This window comes from Ipomoea triloba, chromosome 14 (genome assembly GCF_003576645.1).
Source record: "Ipomoea triloba cultivar NCNSP0323 chromosome 14, ASM357664v1".
Classification (NCBI taxonomy): domain Eukaryota; kingdom Viridiplantae; phylum Streptophyta; class Magnoliopsida; order Solanales; family Convolvulaceae; genus Ipomoea; species Ipomoea triloba.
The window spans coordinates 1,027,060-1,054,815 of record NC_044929.1 but is presented as its reverse complement, the minus strand read 5'-3'; the positions used below and the strand labels follow the sequence as shown (position 1 = coordinate 1,054,815).

Here is a 27,756-nt window from a genome sequence, read left to right as displayed (position 1 = left end):
GAATGACAGTGACGCAATGGCCTATTAAGTGAGAGGACCGGTGCCTCACGCCCACAAGGAGCCCTCCCACAGTGCGGCTGCTAAGGCTCAATCATGTGTCTTGCACTTTTGTTCCCTCACCCCAACCTGACAGGACAGTGGTGGGGTAAATGACAGTGACGCAATGGCCTATTAAGTGAGAGGACCGGTGCCTCACGCCCACAAGGAGCCCTCCCACACTGCGTCTGCTAAGGCTCAATCATGTGTCTTGCACTTTTGTTCCCTCACCCCAACCTGACAGTACAGTGGTGGGGTAAATGACAGTGACGCAATGGCCTATTAAGTGGGAGGACCGGTGCCTCGCGCCCACAAGGAGCCCTCCCACATTGCGGCTGCTAAAGCTCAATCGTGTGTCTTGCACTTTTGCCTACAATTTATCACATAGAAACCAACTAAACTGCCTGTGCGGGTACGTATTCTAAGTTATGACCAAATGAAATCTTGACATATCAGACAAAGACTAGCTACCCTTTACTGTTAATCTGTTATGTTGGTTGGAGTGGGTGCTGATCTATGCTCTGTTGTGATAACAGTAATCCCATTCTGATCAGTGGATGTGTCATTGGGAAGAATACTTATCCATATGGTCTCATCCTTTGTCTCCTTAAAATTGCCACTTCTCCCTTTTATAGTCAATGGCTTTTCAAGTTTTTTTTTGGGTGATGAGAAAACATGTGGCAATTATTTGAGGGTGTTTACTGGGTAAACTCTGATCATGTGTAATAGCTTGCAAACTACACATGAGAGGTAAACTGTCCTAAAAATATCATGTATGACGGACTCGTTCTGTAAGACATTGTGGTCTAGTGACACCCGATTGCACTCCATATGAAAGGCGGTATATATATATATATATATATATATATATATATATATATATATATATATATATATTAGCAACAAAAGTATCATATACAAAATCACTTAATACACAAACAAAGACACCATAGGACTTCACACACATGACAAAACTTTGACAAAAGAGGAGGTTAAAACATTTATGTAAAAGTCAGTTGAGAGGTAAGTGTGGCTAGCCAGCCTCTTAACAACCATGACAAAACAAGCAAGTTTTTTTGAGGTGACACCAAATGTGGGATCATTGAGGAGGTGTACACCAAACTCCAAACATCATGTGTAATGTGTAATTCCCACAAACAAGATTATGATTTTTTAATTTTTTTTTTGGGGGGGGGGGGGGGGGGGTTTAGATATTAGATGGGAATATAGGATGATGCATTGTTAGTTGTTTAAAGTTGTAATAAAGAAGCAAACACCCTTCTCCAACAAATGCAAAATCATTATTGTTTCCTTCCCTAAATGCCACTTCTCCTAAACCAAACTCTCTAATAGTTTTTGAACACCCAATTAGTCTTCTACACCAAGCAAACATAGAGAATAACCATTGAATTTTGTAGAAGCTTGTTCTCAATTGTACCAAATGGAAGAACCAAATTAAACAAAGTGAATATTGTTTGTTAGTTGTTGATTCTGATCTGCCTATAACCTATTTGGTAGGTCAAGTTAATAATGTCATTTGGAAGATTTGATGATTGAAGAGAAATTATGATCACCTAATTGGCAAAAGTAGGGCACATGCAATACATACCACTGACCAAAAGGAAAATTAAAATGAATTTATCATGCATACTTCTTTTGGTATGTATAAAGGAAATTATGTTGAAACTTATATACTCCCTCTGTCCCGTTTCGGTTAACGGGACTTTAGTTGAAGTTATTTTTAATTTAATTTTTTTATAATATTAAGTTTAGTATCTTTTTTTTTTTGATAATAATCTCTCGAGACTAATTCATTGAATCATAAGCGGAAACGTTTACAAGAAAGATTAATGGAATGGACAAACATTCCTTACAGTCAGACATAGAAACAAATTTTCTAACAATGTTATCGAAAACTTGAATCGCAGACTGTTTCACAAATTTGAAGCTGAAGTCGACAGGAGCACTCCAAGCTTCTTTACTATCAATAGTAATTTGGTCAAACATAACGAAGGCATACTCTAGTTCAAAAGTCGTTGACACCACCTGAGTATCAATCTTCATTCTTTTGTGGTTCACATACGCCATGACCAATTATCGTTCTACGTACGCTTATAACAAGAACTCGCCAAAAAAACGAGAGGGAATAAACTCGCAAAAGAAGAGAGAGGGAATAAACTTGCTAAAGATGCGAGAAGCAACAAATTCGATAAATAAACGAAAGATATAATAGCAACAAAACTTACTAATAAAAAAACAACACTGCTTTTAATCAAGAAAAACCACTCCTTCCTACTTCACCTTTTGCAAAACCCAAAACCTTCTTTTCCTTATTCAATGGTGATGTACTTCTTGACAGATCCGAAGCTGGGGAAGAGGAATAATGTCGGAAGGGAAGGAAAAGGGGCGGCGATAGTCGAAGAACACGGCGACAGTGCGAGATCGTAGGTGTGGTGGACGGCGATGGGGGAGGCGAAAATGGAGAGGAGAGGCAGAGAGAAAAGAGCAAAAGAAAATGACAATCGTGAAGAGGAGAAGACGCCGCCTCCGCTAAGCATGCGGAGGCGGCGGCTGCCGAACCAAGGAAAAGAAGAAGCAAAGAGTTTAGAGAGAAGGAGGAGCCTTCTAGGGTTTTTTTTTTAATATAATATTAAGTTTAGTATTAGTATATAAAGTTTATATATTTAGAAACTATATTAAAAGTACTATTAAACACAAAAGAAAATTAAATTTAAAAATAATTAAAAATTATTAAATAAAAACGTGAATTGATAGGGGTTGGCCTCTTAATAGCGTAGGGCTACTGCAGTCTCCAACTAGCTCGGTTATCGCATTTAGGTCGGGAAGGTAGGGATCGTGACCGGTCAAGGTCGGGAATGATTCCTCTTGACGACCTGATCAGATATCGAGCAGGTGTACGGAATGTATGGGAGGTATACTCGGAGAATATCATCATCCAAAATATTTAAAATTACTTTGCAAATTGAATGAGGATAAATACTTCATTCGTTCAAAAATACCTAATTGAGTGGGTGAAATATGGTGAAAATGTCACTATAATTTTTGTCAAACATTTTCTCAATCAAATCCGTGGCAAATGATCTACTTAATGCAGTTTACTCATTGCACACCCGTGGTGGTCTATATGTATTTTTAAAAGATTTTTAAGAGGTTATAGAATTGTTAGAGGTTGATGTTGTTGGGTATCCCCAATGGCGCAATGTCGTTAGTTATAGCTAGCCTTTGTACACTACTTTCGGGTGTCCACCTTTCATTAGAAATTTAAAATAAATTTAAAAAAAAAAAAGATTTTTGCTCCATTACAATTCAATAATTTTTAAAAATTGTATTTCCATATTTCATTTCATCATATAAGTTGATTTTTTGTGATACGACGACGGAATACCATAGAATGTAGATTGGGCGGAATAGAGCTGCAGCCTGCAAGCATGGAAATGTCTTTCCCGCTTAAAATGAGTAAAAGTTATAAAATACCCTCAAATCTCCAGCTCGAAGAATCACTTCCCAAGGGCATCTAAAGTCCAATCAAATTCTGTTACAGTTTTCCCGGCTTCACTCTCCCATTCCCATATTGCCCCCCTCTCATTGTCTCCTTCCTTCTTCCCGGTATATATACGCAGTCCATAAACCTCTCTTCTCCATTTCCTCAGGTCCAGTTTCTCTCTCTAGAATTCTCTCTTTCGCTCTCTAGGAATTGCGCACGAATCGATTCCAACTACTTGCTGTTTCATCAGGTATGAATTCTCTCCTCTCAATTCATCATATTCCTCGCCGATTTCACTAATTTGTGATATATAATGTGTGTGTGTGTGTGTGTATTCATGTTAAGGAATCTTCATGTGCATGTAATGACGAAGATATATATGTATATATATTCGTATTGTTCCATTCACTGACTTGTTTGCAGTGATGATCGGAAGTCTATAGATGCGCATACATATATAGAGAGAGAGAACGCGAAAGCAGAGAGAGATTTCGAGCACCGGCTTCGGAGGAGCAATGGAGTACGATTTGCTGTCTTCGCCGTCGTTTCTTAGCCAAGCGTCTAACGCCTCCTTCGATTTCAACTCGCTCTACAATTCTATTATGATTCCTCCGAATTCTCTTCATATTGGAGAATCGTCCAGTGGAGGTGAAAGCCAGGCGTTGGAGGCGACGACATCAGGCATTCCTCACTCTCAGCTCCTGCTGGACCAGCAGTACCACCGGGACCTGATGGACCGCCACAATGCCGTCCTCGCTCACCTCCGCGAGACGGCGAAACAAGCCCAAGCGCTCCGGCAGGAGAACATCAATCTCAAGATGGCGAACCTCGATTTGAACAACCGCCTTACCTTGCTGCTCAAGGCGTCGTCGGATTACGCTGCTAAGTTCGGTGCCCCGTCCAAATTCGGAATGAGGAGGAAGAGCGTCCCAGTTGGAGACGACGAATCGACAAGCCAGGGACAGTTGTGGGAGGACATGGGTGCGACGACGTCGTCTGGAGACTGTCACGAGAGCCCAACTAGCGTGATGGACTCGGGTCGGGTCGAGAGAAATAACGTGGACAGGGTTCTGCTTCCCAAGAGTATCTCTGTCCGCTCCAGTGGCTACTTGAAGACAGCTCAAGCCGGTGGAAGTAGGCCTGAGAATCGGTCCAAAGCCTCCCATACAGCGGTAATTTCTTTTTTTTCCTATTTCTTTCAAACAAAAATTAGCTCTTACAAATTCGGTATTCACTCTGAGAATTCGATCCATTCCTATTCTTACTCAGAAATTGCAATCTTAATGCATGAAATAAGCACAATATACGACTCACGCTGATTAACATTGATATCATATCAAACCCCCAATGAGTAAGATTGCATGCTTGTGTTGTGTTATTAGTTGTGTCTAAATTTTGAGATAGTACACTTTAATTTCTTGCTGTATGGATGGTTGATTATTAGTTTCTTGCCGAATTGAAGCATATATTATATATACAACGATAGAATGCAAGATATATTAATGCATGGTAGACTGACTAGTTAAGCATTTGTATAACTGAACAATAATGATAACTTGCAAGTTGCAGCAAAGGATATAACTAATTGTGGGTAAAATTTAAGATCTAGGATTATGAGAATATTGATTAAATTTTGGAAAATGCTTCCTCCCTTCTTGATGTTGCTTTCGTTCATTGGAGTGCCCATGAATTGGTTGATTTCACCACTAATTAAAAAGAGAATTTAGTAACCAATTAAATAATGTCAGGTCATGAGGGATAGATTAGGGGAGAAAATAGGAGGGATATCTAGCATTACTCTTAATTTTTTTTAATTTGATGGTGTTGATAATGTTGTAGCAAAGGGTGTATTGGGCTTAGTGAGTTGGCCCAAGCCAGGCATGACACCATTGGTTTAGATTTTGATTTCGCTTCAGCGCTTTATTTCGGTACTTTAATAAGGAAGTTGTTTAGAGAATAGGGGGATATCTAGCATTACTATTAAATTTTTTTGATTTGGTGGTGTTGATAATGTTGTAGCAAAGGGTGTATCTGAAAGGAGCCAAGAAGGAAGAGCAGCCACTAGAATTGGAAGTGTACAACCAGGGGATGTTCAAGACTGAGCTTTGCAACAAATGGCAAGAAACAGGTGCATGCCCATATGGAGACAACTGCCAGTTTGCACACGGCCTGGAGGAGCTCCGCCCAGTCCTCCGCCATCCACGCTACAAGACTGAGGTTTGCCGCATGGTCCTCAACGGCGACCCTTGCCCTTACGGCCACCGCTGCCACTTCCGTCACTCCCTCACTGACCAGGAGAAACTCATCAGGGCACTCAACTCCAGGTCCCTCAATTCCTCACTTTCCTCATGAAATTTGCTCTAATCTTGCAAAACCTACTCATCATGATCATATTAAAAAAAATAATAATAATCATGCTGTGGTATTGATTAGGTATTTGAATAATGGGAATCAAGTGAGTTCACATAAAAAAAAAAAAAAAGAAAAAAAAATATGATTACTTTGAGCACAAACTATATATACTGATATATAGGTGATGATTTGTAAGAAAGAATAAGAATAATTGTGTATAGAGAGATAAGAAAAGGTGTATGTTCCTTTGGATTATGGAGTAGTAAGTACATTGTTACCAAGTTGTATTCACTTTACGTTTTAATGTGGAACACTGGAACATGGTGCATAATGATGAATACTGTTGTATATGCTTGTTAACTTGTCTAAGCTCAATGGTAGGTACTGCCTTTAACATTTTGGATGATAAAGCTAGTGTGATATCATTTGATTTGTTCCTGTTAGAGATTTTATTCAAATAACTATTTGTACTTGTGTTAAAAATATTATTATGTTGACTCAAAAAAGTAAATCTAACTAATATTTTATAAAACAGATGAAATATCACTTTAATTTAACCAACAAAATGTTCACTTGGAATTAAATTTTAAATTTATGATGGACCAAGTATATCATTATTTCACAATGCCACCTTAATTTAACTTATAATAACGTTGCTACATGGACCATGGTCCACAATAAAATTTGTCGAGTAAAGATGTCAATCTTAACCCGAAACTAATGAGTTGGCTTGACAAGACCTAAAAAATTTAAGATTATGGTCAAAAAAATTGAGTCCAATAAGCCCGAAATTGATAAACTAATAGCCCGAACATGTTAGCATAATAGCCCCAATAGTTTGAATCACTTAAGGCTATTCTTTGTATCACAGGTGTTGTGAAACAAGCTTATATGGAAGCTCATCTTTAGTAATTTTTATTGAATTTGTAAATAAAATTTTAATGAAATTATTACAAAATAAAAATAATTTTTATGAAAATAAATAATGAAAAAATAAAAAGTTATTATAGTTATCATGTTATAATGTAAATATATTAATTATTTTTAGTTAGAAATTGAAAATTAAAGTTTAGATTGATTGAATGATAATATAAGTTCATATTTATAATTGTAAATGTATTTGTTTATTAAAATTAAAAGTTGAAAATGTTAATTTGTATTCTATAATTAATTGCAATGAGTTGGAAAAGATGTTAAATTAGCTCAAAGCAACTAACTTTAACTTTCCCTTTATTTTCTCTTTTTCTCTTTTCATCCTTATTTTGAAACAATTTCTCCTCGAGTCCTTGTGATCCGAAATTCGATTTACTTGAACCTTTGTCTAGTGTAGTTGATAAATGCAAGATAATGGATTCTTAGGAATATGAACTTCTCCATGAACTAACATATAAGCAGTTGGAGTTTAAACTTCACGAGGAATTTGAATTTTGTTAATTGTATTGTACCCAACAGAACAAAATAGATTATTAATTGTAATATATTGACAGCCAATAGTCCAATACACGGAGCAGACTAAAAAATGAAAGATTAGCGAGCACTAAACAAACAGTGTTAAATGCAAGCTCCATATATTTTTTGTATTTCAACCCACTCAACACTTGACAAGCAGCTCCATAACTCCAAAGCTTCAACACCGATAAACCTGCACAAATAACTCCAACACTCTACATCGAAAACTTAGTACCAACAAACACTCAAATCAGTGCAAAAAGGATAAAAATAAAGGGTAAATGAAACAACGAACAGAGATAGAGAGATAGAGAAGGATGACGAAATTTACCCAGGTAGCAAATTAAAGTAACAAGTAAAATGAGAAGTTAAGGAAAGGGAAAAATCCTAGAAAATTATTGGGATGGGAGGACTTGGTAAGGGTTGAAAATGGTCTTGGAAGACAATGAAGAAGATCCAAGAACACTTTTATATAGAAACCTTACCTAAGTCCACCATACCAACAACTCTCTAAGATCTATCTTCCTTTCCTTCTTACTCAGATGGAAGGGGAAGAGAGAAGTGGCGCAGTGGTGACTGCTGAGCGAACCCTAAGTGAGAAGTGTTCCCATTTATAGAAAGTTGGCCTCACCCAACACCGCGTCAAAGATTGATGCTTTCTCGGTAAGTGGGTAAGATGCTCAAAACGCGTGGAAATAATGGATACCCACCCGGCCCCGCCTCTCACACTATTAACACAAACACCCATGGTTAAAATTTGAATGTAGACACTTTTTTACAGATACACATAAAAAAAAATAAGTTATCCTGTCCGTCGTATCAAGGAGTAAATATAATAGATCACCTTGCATTGTCTATTCTAATTTAAAAATTATGGGTTTGAAATGAATATATTATTTGTCTTTAATTATTAAATTATGTGTTATAAGCCAACTAGTGAACTACTATCTAGTGTAGTGACACATCTATTTCTATGAATGGTCGCATAATTGAACAGAATTAATTCTTTGAACTGAAAAAGGTTGAGAAAGTATAGAGCATATATTACCTTGTAAAGGATCATGAGTGCTTCAAAAAATATGTGATAAATAAATTGAAGGCACATTATTTGTTTGTTACATGCATAATATGTTATCTACATAATTCATCTGCTAACACATAATATGTTAACTACAAATATGTTAAAATATAAGAACCGATAATATAAGAATTCATGTTATAACTTTAAGAAATTTAATTAAACATTTCATTTTCTATATTATCCTCACATATCTTTATTTTTTTGTAAGGGTATTTAAATTTTTATACAAATCAATATTTCAAAGAAATCAAATTCAATTCTTTTCCAGATCCAAAGAGGCTGTAACTGTTGAAATTTAATTGGAACTTCAATAAACTTTTTGAGTCAAAAAAAATGAAATTTAGCCATGAAAAGCATAATATAACAGTACAGAACAGTAATTACACCATGAAAAATGGTAAAATATGTTATTGACTTCCAAGTTAGCAAACTGGACAACATGATACCTACATTAATTAATGCAATGTACAGCTACTTTTGGAAACAGCTGAAAAATGTATATCACCCTTCCAAATATCCCCACTAAGAAACTGCATTTTATACCCTAAAAATAAGAGGGGTGCGCTATATTACAGAGAGTATTAAACAACAAATGAAAATAGAGTCGGAGCTCAGCCCGCCCCGGGCCACGAATCAACTATGAAGCTGCTTCTTCTCTTCTCAGTAGCTCCTGACAAGAACCGACAAGAAAGTGTACACAAGTAGATATTAGCTAACAGTTATGGTTTTACATGTTTACGTGGGCAGAGAGAAAGTCCATGAGGATTACCAATTTAGTGGCGGCGACTGACTGCCGTTGCCTTTCCTTCTTCTCGCGCTGGCATTCGGAACACCAGCTAGAAAAATCTTTCTGATACTTCCTGAGCTCTCTAAACACAGAACTGAGGGGAAAAACGTTCAGAATGTAGAATTAATCCAACAACAGAGATCTACTTATCTGCTTCAGATAACCTAACCATTCAAGCATAATCATCAATGTCCAACAAATGGAAATGCATATTGCCCAGTAGTAGTACCTTCTGCACCAAAGCAGTAAGTTAATCCTCTGGCCTGCTGTTGTGGCTCTAGCACCATGCCGATGCCGACCACGGTGAAGAACTGCACGGCCCGGGACATGGGCATAGTCAAAGCTCTCCTGTCACATATAGTTACAAACTCCAGATGAATGCTGAATCTATGGTAATATCAATCTCACCAGATAATTCATACTCCGTAATAATTATAATAAGCTCAGATTCCATGTCATCAATACTTTAAAATGCACTATTGAGAGCTGACATCTAAAAACCCAAAGCGGGCACACCACACCTTTGTAGAGGTTAAAAAAGATGGTTATTTGGCTATATGTGAATACAATTCTACTCAACAAATTGTTGAATTAACATTCTAAAACATTCATAAAGAACCTTCCCACAATGAATTCTAGGGTCACACTTGTGTGAGACCATCTCACGGGTCTCAATCCGTGAGACATGTCGGGTCGACATAATTTGGGTCATGATTGACCTATATAATAAAATAGATCCGTGAAACGGTCTCACACAAGGTTGTGCCTAAATTCTATACTTGTTCCCCTAAATGCTAGGTAACACAGCCTGATTCTGAAACAGCAACCTCTGATCCTCCTTTATGAGCATACCCTGTCCTTGAAAGACAAGCAAAATTGCAATGGCATTCACCACCCACCCCTCACCCAGAAAACACACACACACACACCAAACCACCGCATCCCTCATTCTTGTGTGCTCCCAATATGTACCTCATCAAGCCACCACATCTCCTCCTTCCCTTGTCACGTTATTTTATATAGCTTCAATACATCAAACAAGGCCATAGACTAGCCTGGTCATGTATGATGTGGTAGTAATGGAAAAATAACCACTGAAACAATTTTCTATAATCAAAACTATAACCATATGATAAAACCTCCTTCAATTCAAAATAGCAGAATAGAAATGCACTGAAACTACAGATGATTCTGATAGATGGTTGATCAACAGCAAACAATATTTTGAACACACTTACCTCTGGTTGTGTTTCAGTATTTACATGTTTCTCACAACGTATGCCACGAAAAAACAGTTCTCCACCAGAAAACTGCTTGCCCAAACACACATTCAACGTGACTTCTGAATCATCCACGTGGAAACCTAAAAGGTAAAGCTGCTGAGATCCTAGAACTAGATATATATACAGTGGCATACTAACTCAAGTAATAGCAGGCATATAAATCTCCCTCCGGGACTCATTAAGTGCATACTTTTATCATGCATGCAGTTATGTTGTAAAAGAATTCTTTGCCAAACAACAGGAATGAAGATAATGAAATGTAATAGAGGCCATTTTTGCTGGAAATCATAAAGATTATAACAGAATAGTTGTTAGAGACACTTCCAGTAAAATTGGTATCCATTATTAGGTATTGATATTATTCATTAGCTCAAATTTAACATGCTGAATACTTTGATGCAGCAGGCAATAAAGAAAAGGTATATTTAAAAATAAGCTTTGACAACATACAAGCATGAATATGTGGTTTCAAGGGAGAGATATATTAATAAGAAAAGAATACAAAAATGCATTGTCTTATGCCAATTAATTTCCCAGAGGAATTATATAAACAGCATCAAAGCTTGGGAAAATCAGCCTCTCACCTAGGTCAACATCTCTATCCATTCCATACTCAACCACAAAACCATGATGTGTATCAAGAGTGGATCCACCAACCTCTGAAAAGAAAGCTGGACAATAATTTAAACCAGGTCAATCTAAAGGCATGTGCAATCACCTACAACCCCATCCCTTCCTTACTTCCCTCTAAATGTATCTAGGTAGAAACTATTACCTTTAGAAATAGGACGAATGAAATCTTCCATCAACTTCTCAAGCATGGTTTCCATGCCAAAGTCATCAAGAACAGCACCAAATTTGTTCATTGTATTTGGTCTCATAATTCTGAATTTTGTTTCATGGACCCACTTTTCAAAATTTTCTACCTAAGCAATCAGAACCTGATAAGAAAATAGAAAGGCTAAACTACAAAGAAAAGCTAAAGGAGTATTGCTAAAGAATAACAACACCAAAGGGAAAGTACCTCAGCCAGAAGCATTTCACAGAAACGAGGCTGCAGCATCTCAAAGGTAAAAACCCCAGGAGAGGGTTCAGACATTATATTTCGGAAACTGTCTTCTGTGTTTTCATTGATTGCCTTGATAAATGAGGGCAGAAAGAAATTTGCAGCATGCATAGTATACAGATCCCTGTGCAAAGGCTGGAAGCGCAAGGAAGCCAATTAAAAGGAAGAAACTCAAGCGTAGCCTAGTAGCCCAGAAATTATGTGTAATAAAAAATTAGAGCCAAGTCAGCATGATAAATTTTGTAAGTTATGTAACTATATAGGGATTTAAACAGTTATCTATACAATCTATCATAATACATCAATAGTTATCTAAATGATAATATCCTAAATCAGATAGGCAGCAACCGTAATGTTAGAATAACAATTCAAGAGTCACTTATGGCTCTTCACCTTCCATTTATTGATTAATGATAACACATACAAAAAAACTGTACAACAGTTCCATCTTTGGTTCTCTAAAAGATATTGGTAGTTTCACATAAATGGTACTAGTTATTGCTTGCTCCTTCAGCTGAGTGTTTATCCAGAAACTCTAGTGCTGAACTTCAAAAGAAAAGTTCTCATTTCAGTTATCATTGCTGTTCTTCAACAACTGAAAAAAATTATAAAAAGCTGTTCTGCAGAAGAGTATTAACACAATGCATACCTGATAGTTTGATATAATCTTCTGCCTGTATTCTCTGTGCTTCTGGACCTGTAAGTATGATTCAAAATGATAGAAAATATGAGAAAAGAAGTAAATAGTACTCTGTATAATGGAGTGCATAAGTAGAAGGTAAGGACAAAAATATAAACGAAGATAGTACACCACCCTTCATTCACTTACGGACCCAAAATAAGAAGAACGAGAGATCAGGCAGTCAAACGAATTATCAAAAGAACTCAACTGAGTGGAGTCAAGTGCATTTATATATTTATATAACAATTTGAATAAAAGGGTATATTAGAAGACTCCAAGCTAAATTCCCGGTTTCTACAAGTGAAGATATCAAACTAAAACCCAACAAAATTCAAATTTTTAATCTTCTCTGATATCCTCACTTTCCCACATTGTATCAACACTAGATTCAATGCTCTAGTCTCCAATGCCCACAGCAACCTAAATTTCCCCCCTAAACACCCATTCATGCATTAGAATGAAAATGAATACATGCAAGAGAAACAAGGGAAAAAAAAAAAAAGGTAAACTTCGGAAAACTTTTCCTGATACAGAGACACAATCAAAACATGCAGGCGATTCATAACCGGGCAAGGGAGAACAAATAAAATTGCAAAAATGCAGAACTTACGCGAGTTCGTTCGCCCTCCGGGGAGTACCTGAGCAGAATTTCCCGCATGTACTGAACCTTAGAATCGCGGTTGGAGTTAAGGATAGTAGGCGGGAGATATCGCTCGAGAGAGCTATACAGCAGCGGGCTGAAGTCCAATTGCAGGTCGTCATAGTTATCGGACTTATGGTCCATACTCGGGTTCAACCTCAATCTGTGCGCAGTGTGAGTCTGCACAACGACGCCGTTCCCATTGCTCCCACTCCCATTCCCGTTCCCGGCGGCCGTCGCCTTGTCCCGATCCACTGCGGCCCCATCGAGAGACATCTGTGTAGATAGAGAACGAGGGGGAGAATTGTGCGTATTCGTAGAGAGAGAGAGAGTCACGGTGTGTGTATATCTAGAGAGATAAGATTGATGTCAATGAGATTAGTAGTATGACATGTTTGAAGAGAATGGATTTTTAGGGTTTCAGGTTGGTTTGTTGTTGGTGAAGATGAAGGTTAGGGTTTGGTGTTTTACAGTCTTACCTGTGGGCTGTTGCTATGCATTTTGTTTTGTTTTTTTGTTTGATATTTTTTTAAATATGGGTGTTTATTTCGTACACTCTATGGTAGTATTTCATCAAAAAATGGATTTCAAACTTCCAATGAATTCAATTTGATAGTGCAAAATACGGATACGAAACCAAACGGGAAATACGATCTATTATTGCATCAAAAGATCCAAACTCGGTTTACAAAGCAAATAAGGGCTCGAAGGGCTCGGCGGGTCGACAGTGGGCTTTCCTACTGTCCGAGCTCACTTCAAGGCTTAGTCAAGAATCAGCCAAAAGATCATCTCTATCCTCATAAATGCGGTATTTATAAGAGGGAAAATGTAGGATCGTCGGGCCTCCGGCATGACGAGAACGTGGCCTGCATGCGCCCGCCTCACCCCGGGCCCAAGCGAGAGGGAGCACGTGGCGGCCCTTGACACGCCACGCCGCCGCCCGATCAAAGGTACTGTTCAGTCCGTGACGCCGACCATAAATCGATCGGGCCGAGCTTCCGGTCTCCTGACCATACGGTCTCCGATCAATACTGGAGCGACCATACGGTCTTCGACCGGTATTGGAGTATATTTACTATCACAATTCTTATTGTTTATATATAATTTTCTTACAAAAGATGTTACTCCGTATAATATATATCATAAAATTCTTATGTTAGTTGATCATCTACATCAACATTCAATAGTTATGCCGTGTACCAAGGTCCACCTTGCAAAAACGATGTCGTTTTTTTTTTTACTAAACATATTGGCCTGAAATGTGAAACACAAACTCTACATTCACAATTTGTAAACTCCACATTAACACATTACAGGATTATATGTTTAGTAACTATATTACCACTGTTATGCATTCACACGTTCAAAACTCTATATTCACAGATCTTATACTCCATATCCACAACTTGAGAACTCCGCATTCACACATTACAGGGCTACAAGTTGCTAGAACTTCTTAACTTTATTACAGATTCACACATGCATAACTCTACATTCACGATTTCTATACTTCACATTCACACATTTCTAGGCAACTCTACATTCACACAATCATAAGTCTACATTCACAATTTCTATACTCTACATTCACACTTTGAAACCTCTACATTCACACATTTTTGGACAACTCTATATTCAGCAATATGTTTACTAATTAAAAAAAAAAAAAAAGACAAAACGACGTAGTTTTGGACCCAGGTCCACTGGGTCCACAACATAATTTGCGATCAACATTCTCAATATTACTATTTTTTGTTTATAGTTAGGTGGGACATTATATATCAATCGCTTATACAATACTCTATATTAACTAGTTAATTAAAGAGCGTTGCACAATTCAATTAATGTTCAATTATAAAAGAAATTGTAAAATTACATTATCAAAATAAATATAAAACTATTATAGTTTAATTAAATTTATAATTTGTTAAGAATTTATATTTATTGATAATATTTTATTAGGAAAATTGTTAAATAGGCCCTCGAATTTTATTGAGAAAATGATCAAATGGTCCCCTTCTCCATCCATGAGGTTTGGCCGCCATCTCCATTTAACAGACACAGCGACCAAAATGATCACCATCTCTAATCGACAGAGAAGACGGCTAGTCAGTTTCCTTCCCTAGTCGATTGGAGCCGGAGATGGCCACGCCTTCTCCCGTTATGCCTTCTCCAGCGACACCTTGGTCTCTACTCGTCAATTTTTATTGTCGGACAACTGCCCAAATTTGAGTGACATGGTATTACAAGTCACTAATAGGTAATTGCGCCTTGATGAACTAAATTGACGAGTTTATGTATCTAATTGCAACTTTAAAACGTTTGAGGGTCTAATTGACTTTTCATGTAAAGTTCAATGGTCTATTTGACCACTGTTTATATTTTATTTGAACAAAATATTTGTATAATATATTAAGTAATTTAAATTATCATCAATCATATTTAACATTCAACAATTTATACTATCAAATATATAATTATGTGTAGTTGAATAATAAATTACTTCATTTTGTTGGAATGCAACAAAATAAAATAAAAAATTATTAAATTTATTTTTAACCATCAGAATATTTATATATAACATCAGTATAAAAACTAGTCAATTAAAATATAACATTTAAAAAAATAAATTTCAACAGAGTCCATAGAAAAAAGAATCCTTAGATTGAAAACGGTATAGACAAGACTAAAAAGATAAGTATATAAAAAGTTAATTCAAATAATAGTACATCTTTTTTTTTAGTAAATTGGATCTTTCTCTCCGTCCGTCACGGGAGCTGGCCCAGGGGAACTCGTCACTTGCGGGAATTGAACTCGAGTTCTCCCGAAATTCCTCCCTACAAAAAGAACTCACTTACCACTTGAGCTACCCCACCGAGTTAAGTGATAGTACATTGATTATTAAGATTTATCAATTTTTATTTTCGACTTTCAATTTTATCACAAGTGATTCATTGGCTATATATTTTAAATTTTCATTTGGTGCGCATTAAATTTAATGGTAATAATGAAAAATTGACTTGTTAATGAGATGGACAAATTGTTTGTAGATAATGTATGCAACAGTGCATCGTTGGACTATGTTATTCACTTCACTTAATTGAATTAATTAAATGTAAAAAAAAGAAATATTTTTTTAAAGATTTAAACAGGGGTCTGGTATGCTGTTATCATTATTGCATGAACCATGGTCCACACAGGTGTGTTGACCAAAAATAAAAAGTACATTATTTTTGTACTTAAGGTACATTATTTTTGTACTGTAGGTACATTATTTTAGGGTACATTATTTTTGTACTGAAGGTACATTATTTGATAGTAATTTTTGTACTGAAGGTACATTATTTGCTATATACTATCAAATAATGTACCTACAGTACAAAAATAATGTAATTTTTATTTTTGGTCCACACAGCTGTGTGGACCATGGTCCATGCAATAATTTGCCGGTATGCTGGTGCAAATACCTTCATTGCATCAATTACTTCAATCATACGAGTATTTTACCACCAATTTGGCGAGGATACATGTATCAAATTGGTGTGGCTACAATTTTCATCCCTTTTGATACGAACCTCCCACAAATGTGGATAATATAAAGTATAGTTAACAAACGAATTCAATGACAAATTACCATAACCCTTCTTGACGTGACTTTCGAAACAACTATAGGTATATCAAACTCCGCCCTCAATGACTCGCAAAAAAATAAAAAATAATAAAAAATTACGAGGTGCCTCCACCAATCTCACCGTAGTCTTGCAAAGTACTATCATACAAACCCTCAGTTACACAAAGGCTTTGACAAATCTAGTTTTGGGTAGGCATATAAATACTCACAAGTACAAACCAAGTGCACACAAAAAGTCAAGCTTTATTAATAGTGGTCTAGGTGTCTCAATCTCGTCCACATCGAATCGCATCGGTCCCCTTCATGTGCCCTTCGAATCGCATAGAAATGCTATTACCGCTCCCCTGATGAGCCTATGGCAAGGCAAAACCAGATTGGAACGTATGAAGGTAGGCTGGTCTGCGGGCATGAGGGGCCTCGGGACGTCGCACGAGCGTTGTGTGTTGCGCCAAACTATATGGCCGTGACAAAGTGGTATTAGAGCGAGACATACTTATATTGTTGCACGTTATGGTGGGGTCCTCAGGGGGAGGACTATGCGAGCACTGTACTGCGAGGGGCGCACGTGCTTATAACGGCTCCACTCCGGCGATCCGCAAGGGCGGATGTGTCCTAGCGAGGAAAGGGGACTCTAGTGGCCACCAGCCTAGCCTGACTGCTTTGTGGATGGTAGTCTTGGCGTTGCTGCGCGTATGCAATATATTGTACGTCGATCTTTAGGCGAGTCCATCTCCCTTAGCATGAGGGCGTGCTAGATTTTGGGTGGGGGATAGTGTCACATACTGTTTTCCGTGATCGTGTTAAGACCTAGTGAATGAATAAACGAGCTAACTGGTTAGCTTGCTTTACGGGTAAAGGGGGCACAATAGCGATAAGGAGAGTTCTGCCTTAGACGATAGGTCTGGTCGAGTTAGGCACGCCGACCCGATTAAGTTTGGGGAGCCTGTCGCTGGTCTAGACTTGACTATGAAGGTGACCAATGCGATTCGAAATGCACAACTGGTCGGGAACTATTGCCGCTCTCCTGATGAGCTTATGGCACGGCGAAACCAGATTGGCGTGTATGAGGGTAGGCTAGTCAGCAGGGCATGAGAGGCCTCGGGACGCCGCAAGGGCGTTGTTTGCTGCGCCAGACTTTATGCCCGTGACATAATGTACCCATGCCCAAACCTATATTAGAATTTTTAAGAACATGGCCCGATCCAAACTCAAAACAAATTACGGAGTATTTATATTTTCACTCACAAATTTTAAGTACCCGAACTTACATTTAAATCTCTGAATCTAAATCCATGTCTAATGTTCGAAACTCGACAATGATCGTGAGGGATTATGTTTAAAGTGAACAAATTCTTTGTGCACACCAACATATGATATTATTTTCTGAGTCACTGAGTTATCGTGATTTATATTTTTTTATACGCCCTGTGACTCTGTCGGACTGGGATATGAGGGGCAGGATTTAACATTTTGGTTCAAAAATTTATTTATGATTCCAAAATTGCAGCAATAACGAAAAAGTGTGTTGAGGCACTCACGTGCGGATCACTCGTCAGCATAAAAACATTTCCACATCTACTGGCAAGTGACAGACGGAAAGAACGAAATCTTCTCCATTTCGCCACCGCGCAACCGCCGAATTGCCGCGACCCGATCCACCGACCCGCCGCCATTTTTCCCGACCGACCTCGATTCTCTCTTATTTCCCGCCGGACCTCAGCCGTTTATGACCTGGCCTACTCTCCAAGCTTTTCACCCGCAATTCCCCTTCCAAAACCCTAAAACCCACCGAACCATCAGCTCCAGCGCCGACGCATTTTCCGCCGCCGCCGTCAGGATGAAGGACCGGATGCCGTCTCCACACGGCGCCGTTTACGTCCCTCCTCACCAGCGCCTCCGCTCCGTCATCGTTGCTCCCTCCGCCACTCCCCAGCCTGGTGCCACCACACCTATCGATTCGAAGCCGAGTTTTAGCAGCAAAACCTCATTCCCTAAAGCTAAACCTAACAATCCATATCCTTACTTGCCGCCTCACCATCAGCTCCAACCGCAACAACAGTGTCATTTCCGCAACACGCAGCCGCAGAAGAACCCTCAGCTTGATGGCGTCTACGAGGAAGGCTCCCACCGTGATTACGAGCTCCCTGTCTTCGTCGTAAGTTTTGGATGCTTGTTTTGCGTTATTATTGTATAATAATGTAATAATTACTATTTAACTCTTGTAGTTCTGTCCTTCTTTAATGCTTAGTGTTAAATTGAGCTATTTTTGTGTTCTGATAAACCTCAACTAATTATTCTGACATAATTGCATTTAGGCATCAATACATTGTTGTTATGCTGCATGATCATCCCACATTTGAGTTCTTAGTGAGTGAATATTATCCTGCCTATTAGCTTCATGTTTTGTGTCTGGCATTCTTCCAGGTTTTGTAATTCTTCATTTCAGGATTGCCTCTAATCTTAGTATCTAAAGAGTTTATATTTCAGCAGTATTATATTCCTCACAGATTTAATGCACTTGGTGGCGAAAATAGACCAAATCATGTGGCTAAGTTTGGAAGGGGCAGATTTTGGTAGTAACAGTAGATGGACTTATGGATATTTGATATTTCCTGAACTTTTGAGAAGGTAGGATTCACTTGTATTGGGAAATTAACTGAAATAGGCAAAAATGGAAGCATATGGACAACAGTAGCTAACTTTTAAAATTTGGCCAAAAATCGTCAAAACTACTTTTGTTGTAGGGGCGGAGGTACAGTGTGGGCCACTGCCCCCACTGAAAATTTTGATTTTTATAACTAGTATTATCCCAACTGAACATATTGTTTTTTTTTTATTTTTTTAAGAACTAGTATTATGTATTCTTGTTTTATTTTTATTATTTTTTTAAAAAATTCAGAGCATCTCCTTCTGTCGTTTTGTTCTGCCCCTCCATCCCAGACTCCCAAACCTCCACCTTCTCCTTCAGGGCTTTGGCGCTTCACTCCTTACCCATAATTAAAAGCTCTTGATTATATTAGAGGGAAGTACCCAACTTTTCAAATCTCACTCATGGCGCTCAGCAATGATGCGTTTGTTGGGTTTTGTCAAAAGACAGGAACATAGAATGAACTAGAAACCAATGCCTCTCTCTTTCATATCTCTCGCATTTACAGATTTTTCTCTTTAGAAATCCTCATGAGAATGTAAATTTTGAATCAGTAATTAGTGATTATACTGGTGGAGAAAGAGCTATAGATCACTAAATCTCACGTGAACATCAGATCCCTAAAATGACGCTACCTTAATCTCGACCTCAAGATCTCTTTTCAGTACTTAATTATCTCTTCTTTCAAATTCGAAATCGATTGCTTCAACTCCGATTATCTCAGCATTCTTCATAAAGTCAGGCATGAATATCTGCAATTTTCTCTATCATTCTAATTTGATTAATTCATTTGCTTGATTAGAAGACTGTGATATATACTTCATCTATTTTACCAAAAAGAAAGCCAAAAGTTCCTCTGCATGTAATGTATGCACTAAGCTTTTGTATATTCTAGGATCAAATTTGAGCTGGAATATGGCTATAGTTTCTCCATCTTATTGGCTAATTCTAATAATATTGCTTTCAAGTGTTTACTTATTTATTTATTACTTGATTACTCTGATGATATGAGCTGGATTAAAATAGTATCAGAAATGAAGAATGTACTTGTTGCCTATTGGTGATTACTTTCTTGATTTTTAGTAATTGCATTCTTTTCTTATTTGTCATGGGTTGTTTGTGGAGTGTTCTGAACTTTAGATTCTTTCATATTCCTCCTTTTACTGTCAAATGCTATACTACCAAGTACTTTATGAACTAGCCTAAAAGGTGGAAATGTGAAATGCTGTTAGCTAGCTGGATTTTAAACTTCATCTGCATGTGGTGTTCCGGTGGCTTAGTCTTGCTTCAACTGTGTCTTTCAACATGTGAGTGCTTCACTCCACTCAACTACAATCCTGGCTTTGCCTCTTCTTTGGCTAATGCATTTCGTTGAACATTTTCCCTTAAAGCATTTGCAAAATGTGTTTTGTTATCTTTGTTTTTCCTTGGAGGGAGGGGGGCACCCGAAGAAACCCTTTAGTACCTTCTCGCGCTCAGGATCCCTTGCTGATCATTGCTTAATGTCCTTTCTGTCCTGGGGGCTGGGGTGGGGTCTCGCCAAATCAACCCAATTGTCCTCATGGTTGGTTGCAACCTTCGCCAAGATGATGATGAAAAAATAAAAATTAGGCCCAATTGCATTTGAGGAAAAAGTTACACATTAGTAAAACTTGCTTTGCTTATTTTTGTCAAAGTTATAAAATTTGTCTATTTTCATCCATCTCATCCCATTTTTGCCTATTTTAATCCATTACTGATTACCCCATTTGTATTATTATTATTTTGGGTACTTATTTCCGCTATCTTAATGATTGTTCTTACTGGTCGAAGGATTGGCCTGGGGCATCATAATATTTAAGTGCACTAGCTATTGTGCCCATTAACTGTCTCCTATAAAGAGTTACTCCATAATATCTTAGTGCATACATTATTGGCACACATCTATCCGCTCAAAGGACTTTAGGTATATCACTTACACCACCACGGAAATGAAATGACAAGAAAGTAGTGCCAATTATGAAAGAAACACCAGGTTTGAACCCCAAACCAGATGGATTAAAATGCTCCTGAAGGAAGTAATTTTATTTTGTTAGGGAGACTATATGTGTTTTCTATCATTCTATGGTTTGGGTTTTGAAAGGCAGAAAGGGTTGGTCAAATTCAGTAATTGGTTTGTCTTGTTAGTGCATTTTGATGTACTTGGGTTTCATAGTATTGGTGCTCCACTGCTCCTTTTAATAAATGTATTTAATATAAAAAAAGCCTGGTAGATTTAATGTGGATACTTAGTCAATTCTACAGTATTTAAGTAATACATTTATGTCCGTGACACAATTAATGTTTGCACATGGATTTCAGGGTTCAGCCACCTCAGACAAAGTTGATGCATGGAAATGGAAGATGACCACCCTTTTACGTGACAATGATAATCAAGAGATAGTCTCAAGGGAGAAAAAAGATAGGCGAGATTATGAACAGATTGCAGCTTTAGCAAGTGGCATGGGTTTGTATAGGTATGTTTGACTTTATGTTTTAGGTGTTCTATCTTTAGATTTGTGGAGTACAGGGTTTTGAAATGAATTACCTTTTCACAGCCATATGTATGCAAAAGTAGTGGTTGTTAGCAAGGTTCCATTGCCAAACTACAGGTTCGATCTAGATGATAAACGTCCTCAAAGAGAGGTATTTTCTTTATGCTGTTCAATGTTCACATATTGTACTTATCTGTGCAAACACTATTATAATTATCGATGTTCCGTTTTCAGCCTTACGGCTGCCACGTCATGTCTTCACTTGCCTTTGTTAAGTTTTATTTGACTTAAAAAAAAAAGCATATTGATGCCTTATTTTGCTTCCAAATTTCCTTGCTTTTTTCTTTCTCTTTTTTGAGTCCTGATTCGTAGTCTACATCTCTTTTGCCTTTTCTATCATTTCTGTTTATCATGGTATAATTGATTATGGGTTGACAGGTAATTCTGCCACCAGGGCTGCCAAGAAGGATAGATGATCACCTAAAAAATTACCTTTCTTGTAAGCCTAGCACAGCTATGTTTTCAAGGTCAAGCAGTAATTGTAGTATTGCTACTGATGAGGGGCTTTTTGAGCTTCCTGAACCACTGCCACATAATACGGCTGCCATGGAGAATATCATTCGGCGGAGGAGTATGCAAATGCACACTGAGCAGCAGAGTTGGCAGGTTGATTTTTTTTTTCTTCTTCTTCTTTTTCTAACATTGACCTTATTAACTTTGGAGTTCATGCACTATGCTGTAGGAATCTGCTGAAGGTAGGAAGATGCTTGAGTTTCGATGTAGTCTTCCTGCTTACAAGGAAAAGGATGCAATATTGAGTGCCATTTCACAGAACCAGGTATGCTGATATGCATTGTGGAGCTGTGAAACAAAATTTGGGCAGACTTGAAAACCCTTGTACCTATCGTACTCTACTAGTCTACTATGCTCTCTAGCTTTTCTTAAATTGATTTATTATTTGTTTGTGTGTGTGTGTGTGGGGGGGGGGGGGGGGGGGAGGGAAGGAAATGGTGTTCTGGCATGAGTATTGAGGATCAGTGTGAGCTGTTTATGTGCATTCTTCAATGAAGCAGTTTTAGGTGCTTTAATTATTAACCCTCTGCTAGTTGGTTGGATGTGTTCAATTTTCCAATTCACTGCAATTATGCATAGTGGCTTGAGATTCTTCTCCTCTTTCAATTTAGTTATATCAGACACTGTATGTCAGCCTATGTGAGGTGCATTATTCTTTGAAGTGTACTTAAATCACATTGTACTTCCTAATGTACTGAAATGTAAAAGCATGTCAAAGGAGCAAGAGGGAGGTGATGCGTTTTGCAATTTTGGAGAAAATATTTACCCTATGGATATGGCTAGGATGAAGAAACTATTTTTTCTATTCCACTAAGGGATGCTTTTGTGATGGGAGTGGTCCTCTCTTGTGTAGATGGCTTTCTTCTTTTCTGTTTTGAAATGTTATTTCATTTATTTGGTTATATTAAGTTCAGTATGAAATTTTAGACAACTGTATATAGTTTAAACAAGGGAAAACTTTTATCTTTTTTAATCTTGATAGTGCTGGTAATGAGAAAAATGTTTCCCATTTTTACAGGTGGTTATTATATCAGGTGAAACTGGTTGTGGGAAGACCACACAAATTCCCCAATTCATTTTAGAGTCTGAAATTGAATCCATGCGTGGAGCTGCATGCAGTATTATATGTACCCAGCCTAGAAGAATATCTGCTATGTCTGTAGCTGAAAGGGTTGCCGTGGAGAGAGGGGAGAAATTGGGTGAAACAGTTAGTCTCCAAATCTCTAGCTGAAAAAACTTTATGTGAACTGAATCTCACATCAAAGTTTTTCTGACTTGTTCTAAGGTTAATTATTTTTGGTCTTCTCTTTTCAGGTTGGCTATAAAGTTCGGCTTGAAGGTGTTAAGGGAAGGGACACACATCTCCTTTTCTGTACCACAGGCATCTTGTTGAGAAGATTGCTAGTTGATAGAAACTTGAAAGGTGTGACACATGTCATTGTGGATGAGATTCATGAGCGTGGAATGAATGAAGGTAAAGTGCCATCTTCACTAGGATATAGTTATAATATGTTTGGGGGAGTAATTTTTAACTATTTTACATGTTCATGCCAGATTTTCTGCTCATTGTTTTAAAAGATTTACTCCCTCGTCGACCAGAACTAAGGTTGATTTTGATGAGTGCAACTTTAGACGCGGAGCTTTTTTCATCATACTTTGGTGGGGCTCCCGCAGTCCATATTCCGGTAAGTTACAAGTTAGTCACCTTTTTTTCCACTAGAGAGAGAGAAAGGTCTGGGAAGAGGGGGGAGTGTGGGGGTTCAAGCTTGTATCCAAGGTCACCTAAAATTTTGGAGAATTGAAACATATGTTTGTTATAAACTGTACCATTTTTTTTTTATCACCCACTTCTCACTCACAACCAAAAAGGTCCAACTTTCCTGACCTTTGTTTGCATATAGAGATGCATATATCCTTGTTCTTTTTGTCTTGTGTTTGTCTTGCTACTAGGTATGTCCGTAACTTTTTTTATACCGCTTTTGCACTTTCAACACTGAATATATGCTAGAAAGTAGAAATATATATATATATATATATACATATATATATATATATATATATATATATATATAAGTACAATGCTTGCAAAATGTCATTTATACCATTTTCTGTGGTGAAATGACTTATCCTTAATGATAATGGGACTGAAGTTATTTGTTAATTAACTTCATCACTTCCCAATCCGATCATCAAATCTCAGTACTTGGAGATAAGAACCTCATAGGGATTTTTTGGGCGATTGTTTTGATGTATACATTAATTACTTTTTGATGTTGGAACTTTTCATCACCCCCACCCCCACCCCCACCCCCACCTACCTTTTTTCTTTTTCTTTTACCTTAATTAGAATTGTTTCTTAGTTGGATTAAACTAATTTTCATTTCCTCGTTGAATATTTAGGGCTTTACTTATCCAGTTCAAACACATTTTCTGGAAAATATTCTGGAGATGACGGGATATAGATTGACACTGTACAACCAAGTTGATGATTATGGTCAGGAGAAGGCGTGGAAAGTAAACAAGCAGGCTCCAAGAAAGAGGAAAAGCCAACTTGTGTCTGCAGTTGAGGTATACTAAATTATAAGCAGCTTTCTTACTTTCCTTATATGCTCTAATAATGCTGTGCTCATTTCTTCATTATTATTAGGATGCCCTTGGAGCTGCTGACTTCAAGGATTATAGCCCACAGACAAGAGAGTCTCTGTCTTGTTGGAACCCTGATTGTATTGGCTTCAACCTTATTGAATATCTTCTGTGCCATATTTGTGAAAATGAGGGGCCTGGTGCTGTTTTAGTTTTTATGACTGGTTGGGATGACATAAGTTCTCTTAAAGAAAAGCTCCAATGTCATCCTACTTTGGGAGATGCAAGCCGGGTCTTATTGCTGGCATGCCATGGTTCTATGGCCAGTTCGGAACAGGTGAGTGTATACAATTCCTTGTTATCCTGTTCATTCACTATATATAAATGTCAGAGTTTATTATGCATTTGAGTATATACACTTCTATTATATGCAAATCAGCTATATGGAGTGTGAAGAATGTTATGACTTGTTCATTTTTGTTTATTCATTTGTCTGTACTTATGAATGTTTTGTGTGTAGAGGTTAATATTCGATGAGCCTGAAGGTGGAGTTAGGAAGATTGTGTTGGCTACTAATATTGCTGAAACAAGTATTACCATCAATGATGTGGTTTTTGTTATTGACTGCGGGAAGGCAAAAGAGACATCATATGATGCACTCAATAATACTCCTTGTTTACTTCCTTCATGGATATCAAAGGTTTCAGCTCAACAAGTAAGTTATTTATTTATTAAAATGATTGTTAGATGTTGGACAACATTGCGAAATTAATAAGACCTTATCTGTCCATTCTCAAACAAAACCATCAACCAAATTTAATAAATAAATAAATTGGGAGGGGAACATAACCCTAGAGACTGTTTTTCTGTACTCTTGCCAAACTAATTGGGGGTGCGCGTTAAAATAGGTTCCTGCACCTCAGGCATCATATGCAGCATGGATTGCGTCAAAGTGACACATCATAGAAAGGAATTGCCATTTATGCAGGCGATCCCGTTATTACGCAACGAAAAATTTTAGTTTAAGAATTGGCTATTTATTTTTAATGTTTGATATGCACTTTTCTACTTCCAATCTTTCAGTCTGCATACATAAAATCTTCATACTGCTTTGGAAACTTATTAACTGTCTTCTTTTTGGTCCACTCTTGCATTTAATAGAGAAGGGGAAGAGCTGGACGTGTTCGGCCTGGAATATGTTATCATCTTTATCCTAGATGTGTATTTGATGCTCTTGCAGATTACCAACTGCCTGAAATTCTGAGAACACCTTTGCAGTCACTTTGTTTGCAAATCAAAAGTTTAAAACTTGGTAGCATTTCTGAGTTCCTATCCAGGGCTTTGCAGTCACCAGAGTTGTTAGCGGTACTATACTTAATTAGATAAAATGTTCTGGTCCTATAGTATTTCAGTTTATTGGTTTCAGGAATAACTATGAGTTCTCTAGCAATATATAAAAGTCATATCCTCCATGTGTAGAGCTTTCAAATTATCCAACAACTCATTACCTCATTTTACTGGCAGGTTCAAAATGCTATTGAATATCTGAAGATCATTGGGGCTTTGGATGAGAATGAAAATCTCACTGTTTTAGGTCTGAGCTTTGTTCAGTGCCATCTCTTTTATTACAGAAATTGATGCTAAGGCTGCATCCTGACTTTACTTTGGTTTTCCACCTGGTTTCCAACAGGACGCTACTTAACCATGCTTCCAATGGAACCTAAACTTGGAAAGATGATTATACTTGGAGCTATTTTCAATTGTTTGGACCCAGTTTTAACTATTGTGGCTGGTCTTAGTGTTCGTGATCCTTTCTTGGCACCACTAGACAAGAAAGATGTACGTTCATCTTGGGTTGCAAAATGGTTATTTCTTTTTGTTTTAATTTTTTTTTTATCTTCTACAATTTTTTATTTATTTATTTATTTATTTTTTTTTGTCTTGTGTGGTATATTCTCTCTATTAATCATTAATGCATATCCAGGAATAATGTGATGAATGCATTGTTCAAAATTTTATTATTTTATATCTATTTTTATTGAATAACACATTGAATATCTGTATGTAATCAGTATGACTTTAAGTATATAGCCATAGTTGGTGGGTTTTGTACATATTTTTATCATTGGAATATCAATCCAATATGAATGTATTGCCCAAAAGAAGTAAAAATATCATATGAACATGCTTTAGTATCTTTTGTGTTTCACTTTCTCTGTAATTTGGATGGTACCCCCTTGGTGCCTATGGTATTTAAACTAAGATTGTACAAAGATCATTTCTAAACTAAAGATGCAAAGAAGCCTTTGATCTAAAAGAGTAGATTGGCTAGTCAAATGCTGAACTTGCACTTTTACAACAGCCATTAGTAAGCTGACGCTTCAAACAAGTGAAACAGCTGTATGATGCTTCTTCCTTTCATGTGCCAATATTGTATGTAACAAGTGGTGTTTCTTATTTTCAGCTAGCTGAAGCTGCGAAGGCTCAGTTTTCTCGTGATTATAGTGACCATCTTGCTCTTGTCCGTGCTTATGAAGGCTGGAGAGATGCTGAAAAAGATCTTGCTGGATATGAATACTGCTGGAAGAATTTTCTTTCTGCACAATCAATGAAAGCTATTGATTCTCTTCGAAGAGAGTTCTACTCTTTACTTAAGGATGCTGGCCTTGTTGACAGCAATGCTGCCATTTACAATGCTTGGAGTTACGATCATTGTCTACTTCGAGCAGTTATTTGCTATGGACTATACCCTGGAATCTGCTCGATTGTGGTAAGCCTTTATGAGTTTCTCTAAAACTGGTTATGTAAGCTGGTTAATTTGATGAATTAACCACATTAGTCACGCTTAATTTGAAGTTACCTGTATGCATATGTTTATATTATTTAGAGTCAATAATCTATAACAAGTTCACAAGACTACCCCCCCCC

The 27,756-nt window shown here is 37.4% G+C and overlaps 3 protein-coding genes across 7 annotated transcripts in view; 2 read left to right on the top strand and 1 right to left on the bottom strand.

Moving 5' to 3' along the window:
• Nucleotides 1-3,554: 3,554 nt before the first annotated feature.
• LOC116004349 (zinc finger CCCH domain-containing protein 15-like) lies at nt 3,555-6,298 on the top strand. Of its 3 annotated transcripts, none has more exons than XM_031244353.1 (3): nt 3,555-3,791; nt 3,985-4,713; nt 5,561-6,298. In XM_031244353.1, exons 2-3 carry the CDS (start codon nt 4,057-4,059, stop codon nt 5,891-5,893), a joined length of 990 nt encoding a protein of 329 aa, XP_031100213.1. In that variant the 5' UTR covers nt 3,555-3,791; nt 3,985-4,056; the 3' UTR covers nt 5,894-6,298. The 3 variants fall into 3 exon arrangements, with proteins under 3 accessions (XP_031100213.1, XP_031100212.1, XP_031100210.1); XM_031244352.1 differs by having other exon boundaries at nt 3,978-4,713; XM_031244350.1 differs by having other exon boundaries at nt 3,965-4,713.
• A 2,505-nt stretch (nt 6,299-8,803) lies between these two features.
• Nucleotides 8,804-13,399, bottom strand: LOC116005133 (uncharacterized PKHD-type hydroxylase At1g22950). 2 transcript variants are annotated; one of them, XM_031245386.1, is made up of 9 exons: nt 12,852-13,398; nt 12,209-12,256; nt 11,518-11,694; nt 11,269-11,419; nt 11,078-11,164; nt 10,449-10,573; nt 9,440-9,558; nt 9,193-9,304; nt 8,804-9,093 (listed from the first exon to the last, which is right to left on the bottom strand). In XM_031245386.1, exons 1-9 carry the CDS (start codon nt 13,155-13,157, stop codon nt 9,061-9,063), a joined length of 1,158 nt encoding a protein of 385 aa, XP_031101246.1. In that variant the 5' UTR covers nt 13,158-13,398; the 3' UTR covers nt 8,804-9,060. The 2 variants fall into 2 exon arrangements, with proteins under 2 accessions (XP_031101246.1, XP_031101247.1); XM_031245387.1 differs by lacking the exon at nt 11,078-11,164 and having other exon boundaries at nt 12,852-13,399.
• A 4,664-nt stretch (nt 13,400-18,063) lies between these two features.
• LOC116004506 (DExH-box ATP-dependent RNA helicase DExH5, mitochondrial) overlaps nt 18,064-27,756 on the top strand; it is an 11,698-nt gene continuing 2,005 nt past the window's right edge. The window contains exons 1-15 of one of the 2 annotated variants that reach the window (XM_031244583.1): nt 18,064-18,667; nt 21,500-21,654; nt 21,736-21,823; nt 22,111-22,338; nt 22,415-22,510; nt 23,264-23,452; nt 23,560-23,719; nt 23,800-23,930; nt 24,646-24,813; nt 24,893-25,165; nt 25,349-25,543; nt 25,990-26,193; nt 26,353-26,422; nt 26,519-26,667; nt 27,293-27,598. In XM_031244583.1, coding sequence (XP_031100443.1) covers nt 18,239-18,667; nt 21,500-21,654; nt 21,736-21,823; nt 22,111-22,338; nt 22,415-22,510; nt 23,264-23,452; nt 23,560-23,719; nt 23,800-23,930; nt 24,646-24,813; nt 24,893-25,165; nt 25,349-25,543; nt 25,990-26,193; nt 26,353-26,422; nt 26,519-26,667; nt 27,293-27,598 — 2,841 coding nt within the window. In that variant the 5' untranslated portion in view covers nt 18,064-18,238. The remainder of the gene's footprint in view (nt 18,668-21,499; nt 21,655-21,735; nt 21,824-22,110; nt 22,339-22,414; nt 22,511-23,263; nt 23,453-23,559; nt 23,720-23,799; nt 23,931-24,645; nt 24,814-24,892; nt 25,166-25,348; nt 25,544-25,989; nt 26,194-26,352; nt 26,423-26,518; nt 26,668-27,292; nt 27,599-27,756) is intronic. The other variant, XM_031244582.1, reaches the window with a different exon arrangement.